This window comes from Hypanus sabinus, chromosome 13 (assembly GCF_030144855.1).
Source record: "Hypanus sabinus isolate sHypSab1 chromosome 13, sHypSab1.hap1, whole genome shotgun sequence".
Lineage (NCBI taxonomy): Eukaryota > Metazoa > Chordata > Chondrichthyes > Myliobatiformes > Dasyatidae > Hypanus > Hypanus sabinus.
Window position 1 is genome coordinate 40,904,432 of NC_082718.1, and position 21,395 is coordinate 40,925,826.

Consider the following 21,395-nt stretch of genomic DNA (forward strand, 5'->3'; position numbering starts at 1 on the left):
GGGTCTGTGTCTGTAGGGCAAGTAGATGAGGGCTGGTAAGCTGTTGTGTTTGGGAAAAGGAAGTTACAAGTCTGCCTATGAATTAAGATAATCTTATTGCTATCAAACATATTCTGAGGAATGCATTCCCCACTTCAGGGCTGAGATATTACACATTGCAGACATAAGTGAGAATCCTGAATACATGTCTTTAAACACTAATCACTTCTGGAACTTGCTTGGCAGTAAGTTTTAACACTTAGCTCTTGACATGCGATGTCTTCATCTGTTACACAACATCTTGAAATACTGATGGAGTTTGAAGTATTGCTGCCGATTGACGTCAGTACTTGATAATCGTTGAAGCTGCAAGTGAGCATCTGTTCCATTTTCTCAATAGATAGCCCAGTCTTTCTGACATAAACACAATGAATCACACTTCTGTCTATACAGCTGAAGATGGCATTACTTCATGTAATAAACAATGCTCATTTATTATGCTTGTATTGTGAAAGAAAAAGTCCCGTGAAAATCCTTTCCTGCATTTGCAATAGGATCTAATCATAATCTTCATAACATCATTCCCAGCCTTTTAGAACATTTTATTCGACTGACATTTTCAAATTCTTTTTGATATTACATTTTTGTCATATTGTTAAGTGCCTTAAAAGCCAGTGGAAACATCCTCCATTATTTACATTATCAAAATCCCAGACCTCTACTGAGTTAATCCTCCAATTTTAGGAAAATAATACGAAGTTTTTTTCTAGATGTTATGGAATTATTATAAGAATAATGCCAAATTAAAACAATACAGCACGTCAAATATTATCAAGAGGAAGGTCTACAGAGAGTGTTTTAATACCAAGGTGGAAAGAACGGACAGGACAACCATTGGGGATGCTTTGAAAGCATTGGTTTAATTTCAACTGCTGCACCTCTTTTAAATACAGAGGATGAGTTACCCAGCTGAAATGATTTTTAGAGAATCCAAGACCACCTTCAATCATGAGTATAGGATGATGAACATGCTGCTGTTGGCAATTCATAAATTTTCAAAGAGACTATATATACAGTGGATTCTGGTTAATTGGGACACAATGGGATCGGTACATTTTGATCCGATTAAGCGGCTGCCCCAAATAGCTGAAGTTTCATGGAAATAGTTACAAAGGTATAAAAAAGACAAAATACCAATTAACTGAGTAAAAAAATTATGTACGTAAATCAGAGTCAGGTTTATTATCACCAGTATGTGTTGTGAAATTTGTTAACTTAGCAGCAGCAGTTCATCGCAATACATAACATAAAAAAACAAATAAATAAGTCAATTACAGTATATGTATATTGAATAGATTAAAAATAGCGCAAAAATAAAAATAATATATATTTAAACAGAGAGGTAGTGTTCAAGGGTTCTATGTCCATTTAGGAATCGAATGGCAGAGGGGAAGAAGCTGTTCCTGAATCACTGAGTGTGTGCCTTCAGGCTTCTGTACCTCCTGCCTAATGGTAACAGTGAGAAAAGAGCATTCCCTGGGTGCTGGAGGTCCTTAACAATGGATGCTGACTTTCTGAGACACCGTTTCTTGAATATGCCCTGGGTACTTTGTAGGCTAGTACCCAAGATGGAGCCAACTAAACATTCCAAGTGTTAAATGTTAAAAGGCCTCAACAGATTTGATATGGCAAAGCTATTTCCCTTGGCAGGGGAGTCTAGGACAAGAGGGCACGACTTTAGAACAGAGATGCGGAGAAATTACTTTAGTCAGAGGGTGGTAAATCTGTGGAATTTGTTGCCATGAGCAGCTGTGGAGGCCAAGTCATTGGGTGCATTTAAGGCAGAGATAGATATGTTCTTGATTAGCCAGGGCATCAAAGGGTATGGGAAGAAGGCAGGGGAGTAGGGATGACTGGAAGAATTGGATCAGCCCATGATTGAATGGCAGAGCAGACTCGATGGGCTGAAAGACCTACTTCTGCTCTGAAATCTTATGGTCTTATGGACTAAGTTTACAACTCTCTACAGCTTCTTTCAGTCCTGTGCAGTGGCCCCCCCCACCCCCGCTCCATTCCAGACAGTGATGCAACCTGTCAGAATGCTCTCCACGGTACATCTATAGAAGTTTTTGAGTGTATTTGTTGACATACCAAATCTCTTCAAACTCCTAATATTGCTGCTGTCATTCCTTTGCAATTGCATTGGTATTTTGGGACCAGATTAGGTCCTCAGAGATCTTGATACCCTAGAACTTGAAACTTTTCTCTCTCTCCACTTCTGATCCCTCTATGAGGATTGGTTTATGTTCCTTCGTCTTACCCTTCCTGAACTCCACAATCAGCTCTTTCGTCTTACAATGTTGAGTGCAAGGCTGTTGCTGTGACACCACTTCACTAGTTGGCATATCTCGCTCCTGTACACTTTCTTGCCACCATCTGGGATTCTACCAGCAATGGTTGTATCATCAGCAAAATTATAGATGGTAGCCACACAGACATGGGTATAGAGAGAGCAGAGCAGTGGGCTAAGCACACACCCCAAGGTGCACCAGCGTTGATCGCCAGTGAGGAGATGTAATCATCAATTCGCACAGATTGTGGTCTTCTGGTTAGGAAGCCAAGATTCCAATTGCAGAGGGAGGTACAGAGGTCCAGGTTCTGTAACTTCTCAGTCAGGATTGGCACAAATCAGAAACAGAGCAAATTAAAACATTACCAATACTACTACAACACTATAAAACTGTGTATTAGTTACCATTCCTGTTGCAGGAATTCATCAAGATCTGATCGACAAATGAACAAAATCAGCGGAGGATACCTAGGATAGATAATGGGCTGCCTTCATAAAATGCTTTCAATGACTGCATCCTCCAAATCTTCATTTTCTTTGTAATGTTCAAGATGATTGTCAATACCATCAAATTCTTCATAGTTCCTAACTTGTTGAAGTAGTGACATTGTTTCCATTTCATTCTTGACTGATTCTGGCAACTCCAAGACTGAATGCTTGAAACTGCATTGAGCAAACCAGTTCAGAATTGTCTTCCTGCTTATTTGTCACCAAGTATCAGTGACAAAAATCTTTCTAAACACAAAGACACACAACTGATGCTATTTAAAAACTCTTTGCTCTATGCATAGTGTAGTATCTAACAGTTACACAAGTGCACGTGACTGCTGTTATTTCCTGCCTCAATTAAGTGGCATAGTGAGCCAAATAAACGAAGGGAATCTTGGCTTTTATCTTGATTAATTTTTGTTCTTTATGAGTTATCATAAATATGCAGCTGGTCTGATAAACTGATGGCCCAACCAACCGGAATCTACCATATACAGATTTGGAGTAATGAGTTACAGTACCTCTATTAATCTTTGTGGGATCCAGAGTTCTAGTTGGCTCCATAAACACTGGATACTGCTGTGGGCTCACCAATTATTTCAGCTTCAATGACTTTGAATGAATGACCTCCTCTATACAGTGTGTCAAAAAAAATCTTTGCACGTATTGACAAACTCACGAACTGAATGAGGCAGGAAATTCAGATATGAAACAAAGCAATCTATAAATGGCAGTGGAGTAATTTTGACTCCAATTTCAACTGGTTTCCATTGGGTAAATGGATTTAAAATATTTCTTTGACAAGGCTGGAAATCATATTAGGAAAGATATTGCAAATATTTGTCAAACACTTGCTGCTTTTAATAATCATACCTGTTCCTGTGGCTACTCATAACCATGGCTATGTTTAATTTTGGAATAAGTATTTTAAGTAAATGTTTCAACTTTTTAAAAACAGAAAATCTGTTCTGCTTATTGAATATGTCAAAGTATTAATCATGCTTTGTATCTGGGAAAACTAAGTTAAGAAACAAATACATATTTCTGTTCTCCACCTTGTCATATACTGGTCAATAAATTTCCAAAACCCAGCATGAAGAACAAGTTGTCAGCTCAACAATCACATTTGTTTTAGATTGATCCTTGCCAAGCATAAATTAGCAATTTTGCTTACCAATATAATTTAAATGTTATCCATTTGTTGCAAAGAGCTATTGAACGATATGTCATTATTAATGCAGCAGTTTAAAATACAATTCATTTCACAATTGTTACAAAGATAAGTTTATTTTTATTTTTAAAAAATAGTTCTTTTAGTTGTAAACTTGAAACTCTCTTAGGTGGAGACCAAAAAATAACATGATTAAGAAGGACAGGTGTACCCAGAAATTAAGAGAGCTCAATTTTAATAAATCATATTTTCTTCATATAAACAAATGAACAATTGTCTAATTATTAAGCATTAACAGTTTTTAGTCTTTAAACATTACGATTCCTAAATATTGTCCTGACAAGCTTTGTATCAGAGCCGTTTTCATGCTTTGATAAATCACTTGGAAAAACTTTCCAAGAGCAAGTCCAAGTTGTCATTGTGTAGACTGGTCTGGTGATAGCAGATTTTCTGCCTGCAAAACAGATGTTGTAAGTCTGCCTAGAAAAAGCATGTTTGGAATTTCATTATGCTGACCAGACAGAAGAAATCATCCTTCAATCCATGTTATAAGAAAAGCCTCTAAAAACAGCATAATATACAATCATATGATCTCTTTAATTAAGGGCATCATGGAAAAGCTGGTATTTTTTTGATGTGGTCTTGCACCAATTGTGTCCAGATTAAACCTATGCAGACTTAATTTATAGGATTTAATCCCAAAAGAATTTCCCTTTGGAGTGGGTTTTAAACAAGATCATATGAATAAGTGTATAGGCTGTGCAGCAAATACAGTGTGTGTTTTCTGCAAAGTCTGGACTCAGTATTGATGAAAAAACAGCAGGTCCAATCTATTCAGGTCTTGGAATGCTTAAAAATGTACTCAATTTGTCAATGTCTTAAAGTTCCAATTTTGAAACACAATGGGTGCAATCTCAATCTCAACATTATCAATACGATCTGTAATCAAGATGATTTCCTCCAATCCCTATCATAAGGAAAACTGTGAAAAAGTTCCAAAAGAATTATACAGTTAAATACAGTAACTTGGTAAAACAGGCTTATGACGCTAAGGGCTAAAAAAAATGTTGCTATTACAGCAACAGGAGATTAAATTTCTTACTTATAATAACTTAAAACCATCTTCAACTATTGTCCGCAGAGTGGTGTAAAGGTTTGACTTTGGCAAATCGAGAAAGGCCCAATCGAAGGCCTTGACTCGGGCTTTTGACAAAAACTCTGTCCAGTGGTGCATTGCTGTTTTCTTTTGAGGCTGAAAAACCAGATGAAAATGTTTTGACTTACAGATATGTAGAAATAAAAGCTATAATTTCAATTAATAAGATTATTTATGTTCTTGAGATGTGTAAAAAAATCCTTTGATATAATTTTGACCTAAGTTCCATTTACTTTACATTGTTGCTATAGTGGCATACTTGAAGAATTGTGTGTATAATTGTAAGCACCTTATGGTGGTGGCTGTTCTAACTCAGCCATATCAAAAGGAGTTTAAAACACAGCTGCTGAGGGGCATGTACTCAACTAACTCAATGCAAATAAAATAGTTCTAACATTTACTAAATCGTTTTCAAAGCTACTGGAGGAAGGAGTCTCAGACTGAAATATAACAGGTGATTTTGCCTGATATATTTGTGTGGCCATCAACTTCCATTCAACCATTCTGATACACTTGAGTCAACCCTCTGCAACTGACCTCATCATCCCCCTCCCTCAAAACTCCTGGAAAATATCTGAGGAGTTTTTATAAAAATTAAAAATTGTTAGCTAGTACCTTCCGGAAGTAATTAGGTCCTATAATTAACAAGATTCCAGGAAAGAACAGTATAATATGGAGACACTAGAAACAAGTGTGTTACTATGGAGACACTAGGTTTTTTCTCCAAAGGATTACTTTTTACATCTCTTGATTTTAGAAATTTCTTCAACATTGCATATTTACTTTGAATATATATCTGTCAATATAAAAATATACCTACACACAGTGTGAATGGGTGGAACAATGGCACTGCACGTAATATAGCTCTCTCACAGCTCCAGCCCCACATTTGAATCTATCTATTATACAATATATGTGTGGTGTTTGCTCATCTTTCCTTTGAATGCATGGGATTACCCGAGGTGCTCTGGTTCCTTCACATATCCCACAGGTTGTTAGAATAATTGGCTACTGTAAGATACTCCTGGTGGAGGGTACAGCAGGGGAGTCGGAATTGGGTGTGTAAGAGAACAGATTACAGTGAAATGACATGGATAGGATTGCTCTGAGAACTGGCATAGATGCAATAGGTCAAATTGCCAGTTCACATGTTTGAAGAGAAATATAAAATTTTACGCTATATATTTGTAAAACTAGTTACAAAGAGAAAGTAATTTAAAAACATACAGAATCTAGGACTTTGTAAATAGTAGTATAGAGTACAATAATAATAAGTTATGATGAATCTTTATGAAACACCGATTCAACCAAAGCTGGGGTAGTGTATCCACTTTGATTACCTCAATGTGGGATAGATATAAAGACATTGAAGAAGGTGCAGAGATCAATGAAAATGGTCCAGCGTTATGGAACATTTTACTGTACACTTTGTAAAAGCTGTGATTACATTCATTGAGTTGGATAGCTTTGAAACAGGTCCTTTAGCCTGATGGGTCTATGATGACCACTTGCACTAACCCTATATTAATCCCAGATGTTTTTGTCCCCACATTCTCGCCATCTTCCCTCAGATTCCACTACAATTTACAGTGGTTGATTAACCCAGCAATCCGCAATGCTTGTAATGTGGGAGGAAAGCAGAAGAAACGCATGCATTCACAGAGAGGATGTGCAAATGTCACACAGGGGTCAGCACTGAACTCTGTCTCTGGTGCTAGAAGACAAGCAACCCTACCAGATCCACTCCTAACAGGAGAGAAAGTTATGAGAAGATATGGTAGAGGTGTTCTGTGCAATGAAGAATCTAGACAGGGGAAGGTCTGTAACAAAATGACAAAAAAATTAAATCAACTGGCAAAACACACTCGAGATGAACTGAGAGAGTTCTTTTGCAGTATGCACCATCTAACATGCACACTCAGCTGAAGCTTTCCAAGGGGAGATGAGTCTGTGAAAAAATAGTTGCAGACTACAAGGAAAGGGCAAGGGAGTGGGACCAGCTACATTGCTCTATAAAGAAAGCTGGCATGGACTCAAAACATCAAATGACCTCAGCTTTTACTGTTACTGTTCCATGATGTCAAAGGAAATGGAATATATAATGTTGTCAGAGTAATTAAACCCACCCAACAATTATAGTGTAACAACTTTGCAACTTTTGCCTCCCAGCTACTCCTAATGTGTTGAAACTCCAGTGATAAAACATTGCCTTCCCAAACAGAAGGAAATGCTTTACTCAAAACAACATTAGAACAAGTGGAGCATGTTCAACAAGGTGAATTAATAAAATATGTTGTTCTAATCAAATTACCCAGTGCCCCAACATCACCTGGAAGTTCAGTCCTGGGGGAACAGTTTTAGTATTGGATTCGTGGAAAGTTACAATAGCCCAGATCATCCTACATGCCAACAGCTAGCTTGAGATTATTTTAACTGACCTAAATTTACTAAGCAGTTTCCTCCCAGGCTAAATCAAGAACGTTGTGGATGATAGCCAGACAAGGTAAAACATTTCTTGAAATTTCTTGTGCGGCCAGGAAGAGAAGTACTTTGGTTGATTGAAATTCTTCCATTTTCGGTAATGGATTCTACACTGACTCAACCCTAATCATTATAGCCAGTACTCAAAAAATTGTGACATCTGGCAACCATAGCTAATGTTTCAGTGTTGGCTACCTATCCAAGCTAGCTTGTTTGGATAACTGGATATCTTCCTTTTCTTAATCTCATTTGAGGTCACCTTAAGGTTCAAATTTAACACCTCCACTCCTTGCAAGATAAGCTCACTGATCTACACGTAAACCACAATGCATGCTTTGTTATTTGAATGTTTTTATATAATTTGATTACTAATGTACAAAAGCTACTTAATTTTGGAATTAAATCATTTTCCATCTAACAATTTTGTTTCCAAATGGACGATAAATCTACATATTTATTCTAAATTCAGCTATCATGGTCTTTTGCTCAGTTGAAAATCAATTTTCAAACGTTAGCAGTTTAAGCAAATTTATTTTCTTTACAAGATAATCAGAATTGCTGAGACCATAAAACCTTAAGACAAAGGAGCAGAATCAGGCCATTCAGCCCATCCAGTCTGCTCCATCATTTCATTATGACTGATCCATTTCCCTCTCAACTCCAATCTCCTGCTTTCCCCCAGAACCTTTCACACCCTGACTAATCAAGAACCTATCAACCTCCACTTTAAATGCACCCAGTGACCAGGCCTCCACAGAAGCTTGTGGCAATGAATTCCACAGATTCACCACCCTCTGGCTAAAGAAATCCCTTCTCATCTCTGTTCTAAATGGACGTTCTTCTATTCTGAGGCTGTGCACTCTGGTCCTAGATTCTCCAACCATAGGAAACATCCACCCTATCTAGGCCTTTCAACATCCGATAGTTTTCAATGAGATCTCCCCCTAAATTCCAGTGAGTTCAGAATCAGAGCCTTCAATCACAGCTCATATGATACCACTTAATTCCCAGAATCATATTCATGAAACTCCTCTGAACCCTCTCCAATGCCAGTACAGCCTTTCTTAAATAAGGGGCCAAAACTGCTCACAATACTCCAAGTGAGGTTTCACTACTGTCTTATACAGCCCCAGCACTGCATCTTTGTTTTTATATTCTGGTCTTCTTGAAATGAATGCTAACATTTCATTCGCCTTCCTCACCACCAATTCAACCTGCAAATTAACTTTTAGGGAATCCCGTACGAGTACTGCCAAATCCCTTTGCACTTTGGATTCTTGAATTTTCTCCCTATTTAGAAAATAGTCCAGGATTTTATTCCTCTACCAAAGAATATGACCATATACTTCCCAACATTGTACTCCATCTGCCACCTCTTTGCCCATTTTCCTACTCTGCTTCCTCAACACCACCTGCCCCTCCACCTATCTCTATCATCCGCAAACGTGACCACAAAGCTATCAATTTCATCATCCAAATTGTTGACATACAATGTAAAAAAGAAGCGATAGCAACACAGACTGCAGGGGAACATCACTAGTCACCGGCAGCCAATCCAAAAAGGATCCTTTTATTCCCACTCTTTGCCTGCTGCCAATCAGCCAATGCTCTATCCATGCTAATATCTTTCCTTTAACACCCTGGGCTCTTATTTTGTTTAGAAACCTTATGTGCGACACCTTGTCAAAGGCCTTCTGAAAATCCAAGTATACAATTCCACTGACTGTCAGGCTATTTCGCCTATAATTTCCTTTCTTCTGCCTCTTTCCGTTTTTGAAGAGTGGAGTGAGATTTGTAATTTTCCAGTTCTCCGGAACCATGCCAGAATCGATTGGTTCTTGAAAGATCATTACTAATGCCCCCACAATCTCTTCAGCTACCCCTTTTAGAACCTTGGGTTGTAGTCCATCAAGCCCAGGTAACTTATCACTTTCAGACCTTTCAGCTTTCCAAGCACTAACTCACAATCCACAACTCCATCAATATTTGTGTCATGTGCAAACTTTCTAATCAGCCATCTACATTTTCATCCAAGTTATTTAAGTATGCCGCAAATAAAAGAGGGCCCAGCACAGAATGCTGCAAGATACCACTGGTCACAGACCTCCATTCATAATAACACCTCTCCACCTCAATATAACAACAATCCAATACCAAGACAGCATGAGTCCCATGCATCTTAGTTTTCTGGACCAGTTTACCAAGACAAACCTTGTCAAATACATTGCTGAAGTCCATGTCAACAACTGCTACCCCAAACTCATCAATCATCTTCATCACCCCACAAAAAGCCCAATCAAGTTTGTAAGACATGATCTGTCCTACACAAAGCTAAGCTGACTATCATGAATAAGTCCATGCTTTTCCAAACACGAGTATATCCTATCATTAAGAACCTTTTCCAACAGCTTCCCAATCATTGATGTGATTGATGTGAGGCTCACTGGCCAATAATTTACTGAATTATCCCTATTGCTCTTCTTAAACAAAGGAATAACATTGGCTACCTGGTGGAGTCCATTTTGGCTTTCTTAATCCAGCTGAAGGACTTGATGCTTGTGATGCTATGGGGGATGTTGGAGAAAATGATATTTCTGTCAACATTGATGGTTTGCTTTTTTCAGGAACCAGAGCTGTAGGGGAACAAAATTGATGATATACATATTAATATCAGCACATTGAAGATACACTCGAGTACTTTATTTCATTGTGAGGTAGTGCAAGGTTCATAATGGCATGACTAAATTTGTTGTATAAAAAAGCATCAAAAATAAACCTGAATTGAACTGGTTTGTGAGGTACCATTTTGGAGCCCTGTGGTGTTTAATTGGGAAGACTGACAATATGAATCTTTGCAGTTATACAGTTCCCAAGAAATCACATAAGGGAATATGCTTCTAAGCCATTGTTTATGCTTTTCCAACACAAGCCACCAGAAGGTGCAGTGGCAAAAAAAAATTCCCTGTTGATTAATATTACTTTACAATACAATGCAATTATGGAGTAGCACAGTAGTGTAGAGGCTAGTGTAATGCTTTACAGCACCAGCTTTAAGATTAGGGTTCACTTCCCATCACTGTCTGTAAGGAGTTGTTTGTTCTCCCAATGACCATGTGGGTTGACTCAGGGTGCTCCAGAAATGACATATGGTTAGGGTTAAGGTTAGTAACTTGTGGATATACTATGTTGGTGCTGGAACTGTGGTGATACCTGTGGGCTGTCCCCAGCCCATTTCAGACTGTGTTGGTTGCAAACAATGCATTTTACTCACAAACGAGAAAATATCTGCAGATGCTGGAAATCCAAGCAACAGACACAAAATGCCCGAGGGACTCAGCAGACCAACAGCATCTATGGAAGAGAGTACAGCTGACCTTTCGGTTCCTTCAGTATTTTGTATGTGTTGAATGCATTTTACTGTATGTTTTGATGGTTCAATGTATATGCAATATATAAAACTAATCTTTATTTGAGTATCTTTATTTTTAATCCAATTTGTTCTCTATGTAATAAGCGCTCTCGCATTTGATAGATACTTAAATATGTTTAAAGTATATCCAAAGCAAACTAGTGGAAAATTAAATTGCTTCATAGAACATAGAAATTTACAGCACATTACAGGCTCTTTGGCCCACAATGCAGTGTTGACCATGTAACCTACTCTAGAAACTGCCTAGAATTTCCCTAGCGCATAGCCCTCTATTTTTCTAAGCTCCATGTAACTATCTAAGAAGCTTTTAAAAGACCCTATTGTATCCGCTTCCACCACCACTGCCGGCAGTGCATTCCACACACCCATCACTCTCTGTGTGAAAAACTTACCACTAACTTCCCCTCAGTACATATTTCCAAGCACCTAAAAACTATGCCCCCTTGTGTTAGCCATTTCAGCCCTGGGAAAAAGTCTCTGGCTATCTACACAATCAATGCCCCTCATCAGCTTATACACCTCTTTCAGGTCACCTCTCATCCTCCGTCGCTTCAAGGAGAAAAGGCCAATTTTACTCAACCTATTCTCATAAGGTGCGCCCTCCAATCCAGGCAACATCCTTGTAAATCTCCTCTGCACCCTCTCTATACTATCCACATCCTTCCTGTAATGTGGTGACCAGAATTGAACACAGTACTCCAAGTGGGGTCTGACCAAGGTTGATGAATGCCAACACACCATACACCTTCATAACAACACTGTCAACCTGCGCAGCAGCTTTGAGTGTCCTATGGACGCAGACTCCAAGATCTCTCAGATCCTCCACTCTGCGAAGAGTCTTACCATTAATATTATATTCTGCCTCTATATTTGAGCTACCAAAATGAACCACTTCACACATATCTGGGTTGAAGTCCATCTGCTACCCCTCAGCCCAGTTCTGCATCCTATTGATAGGTATCCACTGTAACCTCTGACAACCCTCCAGACTATCCACAACACCCCCAACCTTTGTGTTATCAGCGAACTTATTAACCCACCCTTCTACTTCTTCATCCAGGTCATTTATAAAAATCACAAAGAGCAGGGGTCCCAGAACAAATCCCCATGGAACATCACTGGTCAATGACCTCCATGCAGAATACAAACCATCTACAACCACCCTTTGTCTTCTGTTGGCAAGCCAATTCTGGATCCACAAAGCAAGGTCTCCTTGGAGGTCTTGCCTCCTTACTTTCTGAAGGAGCCTTGCATGGGGAACCTTATCAAATGCCTTACTGAAATCCATATACACTACATCCACTGTTCTACCTTCATCAAAGTGTTTTGTTACATCCTCGAAGAATTCAATCGGGCTCGTAAGCACGGCCTGCCCTTGACAAAGCCATGCTGACTATTCCTAATCAGATTATATCTCTCCAAATGCTCATAAATCCTGCCTCTCAGGATCTTCTCCAACAACTTGCCCACCTCTGAAATCAGATTCAATTGAAGGAAAATCATGTAATCACTCAGATGACAAAATAACAATAGGAAAATCTATTAACACTGTAAACATTTTCCTAAAACATTGTTGCAGTCCAAAGAACTTAAAATACCTGGACAGTCTCCAGACATCTATGAAAATCATTCTATAACCTCTTAACTATGCTAATATATTTGCATTCTACAGTTATCTCGTTTGTCTTAGTCCATAACTTTAACATGGGATTATAATACGGAAAGCATGATTAAACACATTCATTTGTAATGATTAGTGGAATCTACCTGTATCTTTGCTGTTTGATTTGAGACATTTTTTCTCTTTTGTCTTTGTTTGTACTTTGATTGTATTTTTTTTCTTGTTTTTATTTGATGTATTTTTGAAAGTAAATTCCTCATCCATATCTGTGTTACTTCCATTGCTTTCTGATTCTTCAGCTGCAACACAAATAATATAGTAAGCTCAGAACAATATGGAACATCAGAATGAATAGGCAAAATCATCTTCAATTTTTTTGATTTGTCCTTATTGAAGTTCTTCACCAATGACTTTACCACTTTTTTAAAGGTGCAGTCTTAAGTATAGATTAACTATGCTTCATCATGTGATATTATACTCTGCCCAATACCTTTGTGTAAAAGATATTCTCCCCTAATTTGTTCCATTATAATGTAGGAAACTGAAGCATGGCAAGGACATTTGGCCATTCCCACACAATCTGCCACTTACTGAGAAATTTCTTTAGCCAAAGGGTGGTGAATTTGTGGAATTTATTGCCACATGCAGCTGTGGAGGCCAGGTCCTTGGGTGTATTTAAGGCAGAGATTGCTAGGTTCTTGATTGGACATGGTATCAAAGGTTACAGGGAGATGGCTGGGAACTGGGTTGAAGAGGAGATAGAAAAAAAGCATCAGCCATGATTGAATGGTGGAGCAGACTCGATGGGCCAGATGGCCTAATTATGTTCCTATGTCTTATGGTCTTAATAAAATCATTTCTTTTTTGACCTTGGTTCCTCTTTCCTGCACTAACCCCATATTTGTGATTATCTTAATATCTAAAAATTTTGCAGATCTTTTGAATATTTTGAGCAGCTTGACTCCATTTTTTATGACTTCTTGTATTGCAAATCTTGCTTTTGAACATTTTGGACTTGGACTCTTGGACTCTTTGCTCTTGGACTTTTCTGAGTTCCTTTACTCAAAATATTTATTATTAATTCCCAGAGCATCCTGGAAGCTAGAAAAGTGAATTTAATTCAAGCTTTAATTGCCATGATTTAAGGACTGATCAGCACTTGATAACTAAGTTAAAATATATGAGATAAAATGAGATGAGACAAAACGTCATCAAAAAACAAGAGAAAATCTGCAGATGCTAGAAATCCAAGCAATACACACAAAATGCTGGAGGAACTCAGGAGGCCAGGCAGCATCTATGGAAAAGAATAGACAGTCGACGTTTCAGGCTGAGAACTTTCATATTGGCCTGATGTGCTCTGTGATTTAATTTATTCTTCTGTGGCTATATCCTGTCTTATTTTAAGGCCCTAAAATCTGGACTACAAAATTTGCAATAGTTCTGCTATACAATTTTTATTGACATGGATTATTTGGCGAAAAAACTTAAAGTACATCAATGCAGTAATCTAAACTGAAAGGCAGCTGGATTGATCTTAACTATGATAAAATATTAGAGTTTATAAGTAATTATCTAATGAGGTATAAAGAATGATGGCCCAGAATTTGTGGTCAGGGATTCCTGCACAGTAAATGTCATTATGGTCAGTACCAAAACATACCTCAACCAAAACCAGTTTAAAAAAATCTTTGACAGCATGTTAACATAGAACAGTACAGTACTGGAGAGTACATTCTCTGTCATCCAGTGAGAGGTCATTGAATGGCCTATCTAGTGCTCACCACGTTCTGCCAATCTTGATGGCAGTTTTTACAAGATCTCTTCCTCCCATGTGTCCTCCATATCCTTTCATTCCCTTCATTGTCACTTGCCTATCTAAACTCCACCAAACTGCCTGCTTCTACAACCACCCGTGGTATCCCATTCCTGATCCTTACCATTCATGATGTTAAAAAACTTCTCCCCCTCTAACTTTAAAAGCAAGTCCTCTGGTGTTTGACATTTCTACCTTAGGGGAAAGATTATGCCTACCTTATTTATGCTTCTCATGCTTTTAAAAACCTCTAATAGGTCACCTCCCCCCACCCCAGCCTCTCACAAGCTTGTAAGAGCAACCTCAAGTTTGTCCAACCTTTCCTGGTAGCTGAATCCAGGCAGCATCCTGGTAAACTATTCTGCACCATTTCCAGTCTGCACATCCTCCCTACAAAAGGGTGACCAGAACTGCACATAATATTCCAAGTGCAGTCTGATTAAAATTTTACATAGCTGCAACATGACGTCCTTGCAAAGCCATTTTCAGGGATCTGGACCTCAAGATCCCTTTGCACCTCAAGGCTTTTAAGGGCAAACCACGAACTGCATATATTCTCCTTTATTTGACCTCCTGAAGTGCGATACCAGCCTGAATTAAACTCCAACTGCCACTTTCCTACCCATATTTGGAACTGATGTACATCCCGCTGTATTATTTGTTAGTCTTTTACAATATCCACAACTCCACCAATCCTGGTGTCACCTACAAACTTCCTAATCCACCCATCTACATTTTCATCCAAATCATACATATATTTCCAAACAACAGAGGTCCCAGCACTGATCTTACAGAATGCCACTTGTCTTGGATGCCCATTCAGAGCAACTTCCACCACTACTCTGTCTTCTGTGGGTAAGCCACTTCTGAATTTAAACTTGTAACTTAGTCGGAGCTTTCTGAATCACCCACCAAATGCCTCACTAAAGTCCACAGCCTCAAGTTCATCAAGTATCTTTGTTACCTCCTTAAAATAACTCAATCAAGTTTGTAAGGCATGACCTACCCTGCACAAAGTCATGCTCACTTTCCCTAATCAGGCCTTGCTTTTCCAAATATGCATAAATCTTATCCCTTGGTATCTTCTCCAGCAGCTTCTCTATCACCATTATGAGGCTCAATCTAGACTGTCACTATTTCCCTTCTTGAACAAAGGCACAACATTTTCTACTCTCCACTTCTCCAGAACCTCACTTGTTGCTAGTGAGGACACAAAGATATCTGATAAAGCTTCAGTAATCTACTCACTTGCTTCTTTCCAATATTCTTGGATAAATGCTGTCAAGTCTTGGGAAAATATTCACTTTAATGCTTCTCAGAAGGTCCTTCACTACCACCTCAATCTCAAAATCTCCCAGCACATTAGCATGTCCCACCCAGTTTTCTCTTTCCTCCAAATCCTTCTCTTCAGTAAATACCAATGTAAACTACTCATTTTGCACCGCATTACCTGCTCTGATTCCAAGCACAAATTCCCTCCTTAATCCTTGGGTGGATCTACTCTCTCCTTAGTTATCCTATTTTTATGTACTGTATATATAAATTGCCTTGGAATTCTCTTTGATCCTGCTACCCACAAGCTTACTATTTTTAAACTGTTTTCAGACATTCAGAAACATTAATAAAAAAAAACATGAAAAACCATTCAAACTATCCCGAATTGTCAAAAGGTATTTAAAATATTAATCTAATTAAAAATACTCAAAAAAGTTAAAGCTAATTCCTGTAATCAATCTTTTGCGACTGTTTGCCCAACAACTGTATCCCCTGGTGAAATCCATGGAGAGCTTTTGTATCAGGTCCAAGCGATAGATAGATAGATACTTTATTCATCCCCAAGGGGAAATTCAACATGCAGACTGTTCCCCAACATCAAAGTAAAGTTAAATCAAGAAAGTTCCATTGGCACTGTGAAAATATCAGAAGTAGAAGGCAGAATGTGCAGCTCTGAGTTTTGTAGAGTAATGTCAACACTTGTATGGGGATGGGGATTTCTTTCCAGTGATTCATCTAAGGAAGTTGTAAAAAATATTTGCAGAATTGAAAATAGATGGGAATCAATCTTAAAATTCTGTACATCAACCATACTTTGCAAATCTGTGTTTTTGTCTTTCAACTTTAAATCCTTAATATAGTATTCAGTGATCCTTTTGGAGCATCACTTCTCACCATCTGTCACGTCAAAGTACCTACTCTTTACTTCTAAAGGTATACGTATTAGTATCTTGAAGCCAGCTATTTGGAAAGTAGCTGAATAGGTTGGGAAAAAAAGCAACAAATTATCCTTAATATATATTTTATTGCTGCAAATCTAGAAAATAAAGCCTGCCAGATGAGGTACAGATAGATATGTGGAATTATGATATTCTACTGTTAATGAAACACAGCTCAAAGAACAGAATGCTAGCAGTGCCTTCCAATGACATGCTTTGGTCAAGGTAACAAAGATAGGTGAAGAGATGCTAGAAAGATGAACTAATTAGAAAATCAGGAAAAGATCTATATGTCAAAGGGAAACAGTTCAAATATTTAGAAACATATTAAGAAGTTCAAGAATAATATTAGGGGATTTCAACTTCATTAACATTTTTAAGAATCTTCATTAGATAGATTCTTAAAGATTAATCTGTGTCAGATGAGTGGGAGTCATTCAAAAATATTTGAACAGTCAGACTGAATACATAACTACAAAGAAAATGTTTCAGATTTCTAATTCTACTTCTAATGTCAATGTAGTGTAAGACAAAAGAGATACACTTCCATTAGATGCTGCAAGTTCTTTACAAGTGGAGGGAAGGCAGGAATGAAATTGAAGAAAAAAATTATAAAGTCGAAGAAAATGAATGAAAAATTATTAGCAAGTAAAATCAAGAAAGTTCCATTGGTATTTATAAATAGCTCAAGAGAAAAAGGAAAATAATGGAAGAGGTAGAGATTATTTGAAACAAAAATTGACTGGAGTATTAAGGCAGATAACGTGAATGTGGTTCTAAATGAATACTTAGCACCTAGCTTCAAAAAAGAAGAAAGCATTTCAGTTACAGGATAAGGAAATGTGTAATATTAATACATGAAACCAGAATGAATAAGCCACTCTACACAATAGGTCTACAGTGGATACAATCTCACTGGCTCTCCACTTGGCCTTAGGTCACCTGGATAGTAGCAATATCTACTATATGCCAGTCTGCTGTTTATTGATTACAGCTCAGCGTTCAACACAGACATATCCTCAGTTCTAATTAACAAGCTCCAAAACCTGGGCCTCTGTACCTCCTTCTGCAATTGGATCCTTGACTTTCTCATCGTGAGAGCACAGTCAGTGCAGATTGTAAATAACATCTTCTTGCTGGCAATCAACATTAGCACACCCCAAGGATTTGTACCTCAGCCCACTGCTCTACTCCCTCTGCATACACAAGTGCGTGACTAGGCACAGCTCAAGCACCATCTGTAAGTTTGCTGATGAAAGAACTATAGTTGGCAGAATTTCAGACGGTGACGAGGAAACATACAGGAGTGAGATAGGTTGAGTGGTGTTGCCACAACAGCCTTGCACCTAAGACCAAGGAATTGACTGTGGACTTCAGGAAGGGGAAGTCGAGGGAACACACTCCAGTCCTCATTGAGGGATTAGCAGTGAAAATGGCGAGCAATTTGAACCTTCTGAATGTCAACATCTCTGAGCACCTATCCTGGGCCCAACATATTGATGCAATTACAAAGAAGGCTCAACAACAGCTATATTTCAAAGGAGTGTCACCCAAAACTCTCGCATATTTCTACCGATGTATCTGGTTGTATCATTAATTGATATGGAGGGACCACAGCACAAGATCAGAAACTGCTGCAGAAAATTGCAAACTTTATAGCGATGAAATGCTTTGAGAGGTTGGTCATGACTAGAATGAATTCCTGCCTCAGCAAGGTCCTGGTCCCATTGTAATTTGTCTATCGCCACAATAGGTCAACAGCAAATCCAATTTCAATGGCTCTTCACATGGTCTTTGACCACCTGGACAACACAAACACCTATGTCAGGATGCTGTTCATTGACTAGCACTTAATACCATAATTCCCACAATTCTGATTGAGAAGTTGCAGAACCCAGGCCTCTGTACCTCCCTCTGCAATTGGATCCTCGACTTTCTAACCAGAAGACCACAATATGTGTCGATTGGTGATAGCATCTTCTCCTCACTGACGATCAACACTGGTGCACCTCAGGGGTGTGTGTTTAGCCTACTGCTCTACTCTCTATATACCCATGATTATGTGGCTATGCATTGCTCAAATACCATCTATAAATTTGCTGATGATACAACTATTGTTGGTAGAATCTCAGCTGCTAACAAGAGGGCGTATAGGAATGAGATATGCCAACTAGTGGAGTGGTGTAGCAGTAACAACCCTGTACTCAACATCAGTAAGATGAAAGCGTTGATTGTGGACGTCGGGAAGGGAAAGATGAAGGAACACATACCAATACTCATAGATGGATCAGAAGTGAAGAGAGTGAGCAGTTTCAAGTTCCTGGGTTTCAAGATTTCTGAAGATCTAACCTGGTCCCAACATATCGATGCAGTTATAAAAAAGACAAGGCAGCAGCTATATTTCTTTAGGAGTTTGAAGAGAATTGGTATGTCAACAGATACTCTCAAAAACTTCTATAGATGTACTGTGCAGAGCATTCTGACAGGCTGCATCACTGTCTGGTATTGGGGGGTGGGGTGAGGCTACTGCACAGAACCAAAAGAAGCTGCAGAGGGTTGTAAATTTAGTTGGCTCTGTCTTGAATACTAGCCTATAAAGTACCCAAGACATCTTCAAGGAGCGGTGTCTCAAAAAAGCAGCAACCATTATTAAGGATTTCTAGCACCCAGGGCATGCCCTTTTCTCACCGTTACCATCAGGCTGGAGGGACAGAAGCCTCAAGGCATACACTCAGCGATTCAGGAACAGCAACTTCCCCTCTGCCATCTGATTCCGAAATGGACATTGAACCCCTGGACACTACCTCACTTTTTTTAATATACAGTATTTCTGTTTTTTGCATGATTTTTAACCTATTCAATATACGTATACAGTAATTGATTGATTTATTTTTTATTATTATTTTATTTTGTGCTTTTTTTCTTCTCTATTATGTATTGCATTAAACTGCTGTTGCTAAGTTAACAAATTTCACGTCACATGCTGGTGATAATAAATCTGATTCTGACTCAGCCAACACCAACTGGGCACTAGCCTCCCAGGCACTGAGTTTATCTTCAAAAGGCAATGGCTCAAAAAGGTGACATCTGTTATTAATAAACCTCATCCCCCAGGACATGCTTGTTGCTACCATCCAGGAGGTAAAGGAGTCTAAAGAAACACACTCAAAATTTTAAGAACAGCTTCTTCCCCACCACCATCAGATTTCTTAATGGACAATGAGCCCATGCCATACTATTTTGTTTTGGTCTCTTTTGGCACTATTTAATTAATTTACTCTTTTATATACAGTGGATTCTGATTAATTGGAACACATCGGGAAGAGTACAGTTTGGCCAACAGTACTATAAAACAGTGTATTTGTTCCTAATATTTATCGATGGAGGAACTCATCCAGTGTACACAATGAACAAAATAAGCAGAGACACCTAGAACAGATAATGAACTGCCTTCACACAATGCTTTTGATGATTGCATCCTTCAAATCTTCATTTTCATTGTAACATTCAAGATGATTGTTGATACCTTCAAAGTCTTTGTAGTTCCTAACTTGTTTAAGTAGTGAAATTGTTTCATTTTCACTGAGGCTTTTTCAGGCATTTCCAAGCCTGAATGCTTGAAACCACAGTGAACAAAATAGTTCTGAATTGTCTTACTACTTATTTCTCGCCAACTATCAGTATCAAAAATCACTTGCACTTTGAGCACAAGCACATGCAACTGACACTATTTAAAAACTGTTCGCTCTAAGGATGGTATAGCATCTAATGGCAACACCTGTGCTTGCGACTGACTTTGTTAGAACTTGTTTGGCAACCCTATATGTGTCTAAGACTTTTACACAGTAATGCATTTCTTAATGTAATTTTAAAAACTTATAGCTTATTTATTAGGTATTGCAATGTACAGCTGGTGCAAAATAGCATATTTCATGACATATGCCAGAGATATTAAACCTGATTCTGAGTCACCTCCAAGTACAGTGAAACTTACATAGCAGACGGTCTTGCTGTCATGCAAAGCTTCACAGAGGATTGGACTGACTTCACTCCACAATCTCATGCTGGGGGAATTCTTTGTAAGACAGTAACAAGCAAAACCTGGCCATTTTACAATTTCTGACATATCTGTAGCTCGGATTGATAAAGAAGATTGCCTATCTTATGGCAGATTACACTCTAAAATAACGTTATATCTGAAATTGAGCCAATATTTATGATAAATTTTAAAATGTAAATATTAGACAATTATTTATGTTACAGCACACATTGTTGGAATGCTTCTGTCTGTAAAGGCATCTCTCACTGAGTCATGACAGACTTATTTATGCTGGAGTGCAATATCACGTTGACAGACACTCTTAATGTGTTTTCAAAAACAATTTTCAGTTGTTTGAAACCTAAAATAAAAATACAACTACATCTATTTGGTAATATATTCACCAATACAGAAAGGCATACTAGCGATGTTTATTACTATAAAGTTCACTGGTTAAAGTACCTAGTAATGCAAGAACCAATGTATTGGATTTAATTAAAATGGCCGGCAACTTATGTACCACCTCCCTTTTTAAGTGTTGATAAAGTTTAAGTGATCAGGGCAACAAGAGTAATTTTGCACACAATATTAACACTTTAGTTTGCATATTAATTAATGGTAGATCAAAATTCATTTTCTCATCATTAAAA

At 38.2% G+C, this 21,395-nt stretch overlaps 1 protein-coding gene across 2 annotated transcripts in view; it reads right to left on the reverse strand.

Annotated features, from left to right (window-relative positions):
- Positions 1-4,044: 4,044 nt before the first annotated feature.
- Positions 4,045-21,395, reverse strand: part of rad51ap1 (RAD51 associated protein 1) — a 64,834-nt gene continuing 47,483 nt past the window's right edge. The window contains exons 8-10 of one of the 2 annotated variants that reach the window (XM_059987479.1): positions 12,824-12,976; positions 10,134-10,259; positions 4,045-5,241 (exon numbers count right to left, since the gene is read on the reverse strand). In XM_059987479.1, coding sequence (XP_059843462.1) covers positions 5,114-5,241; positions 10,134-10,259; positions 12,824-12,976 — 407 coding nt within the window. In that variant the 3' untranslated portion in view covers positions 4,045-5,113. The remainder of the gene's footprint in view (positions 5,242-10,133; positions 10,260-12,823; positions 12,977-21,395) is intronic. The other variant, XM_059987480.1, reaches the window with a different exon arrangement.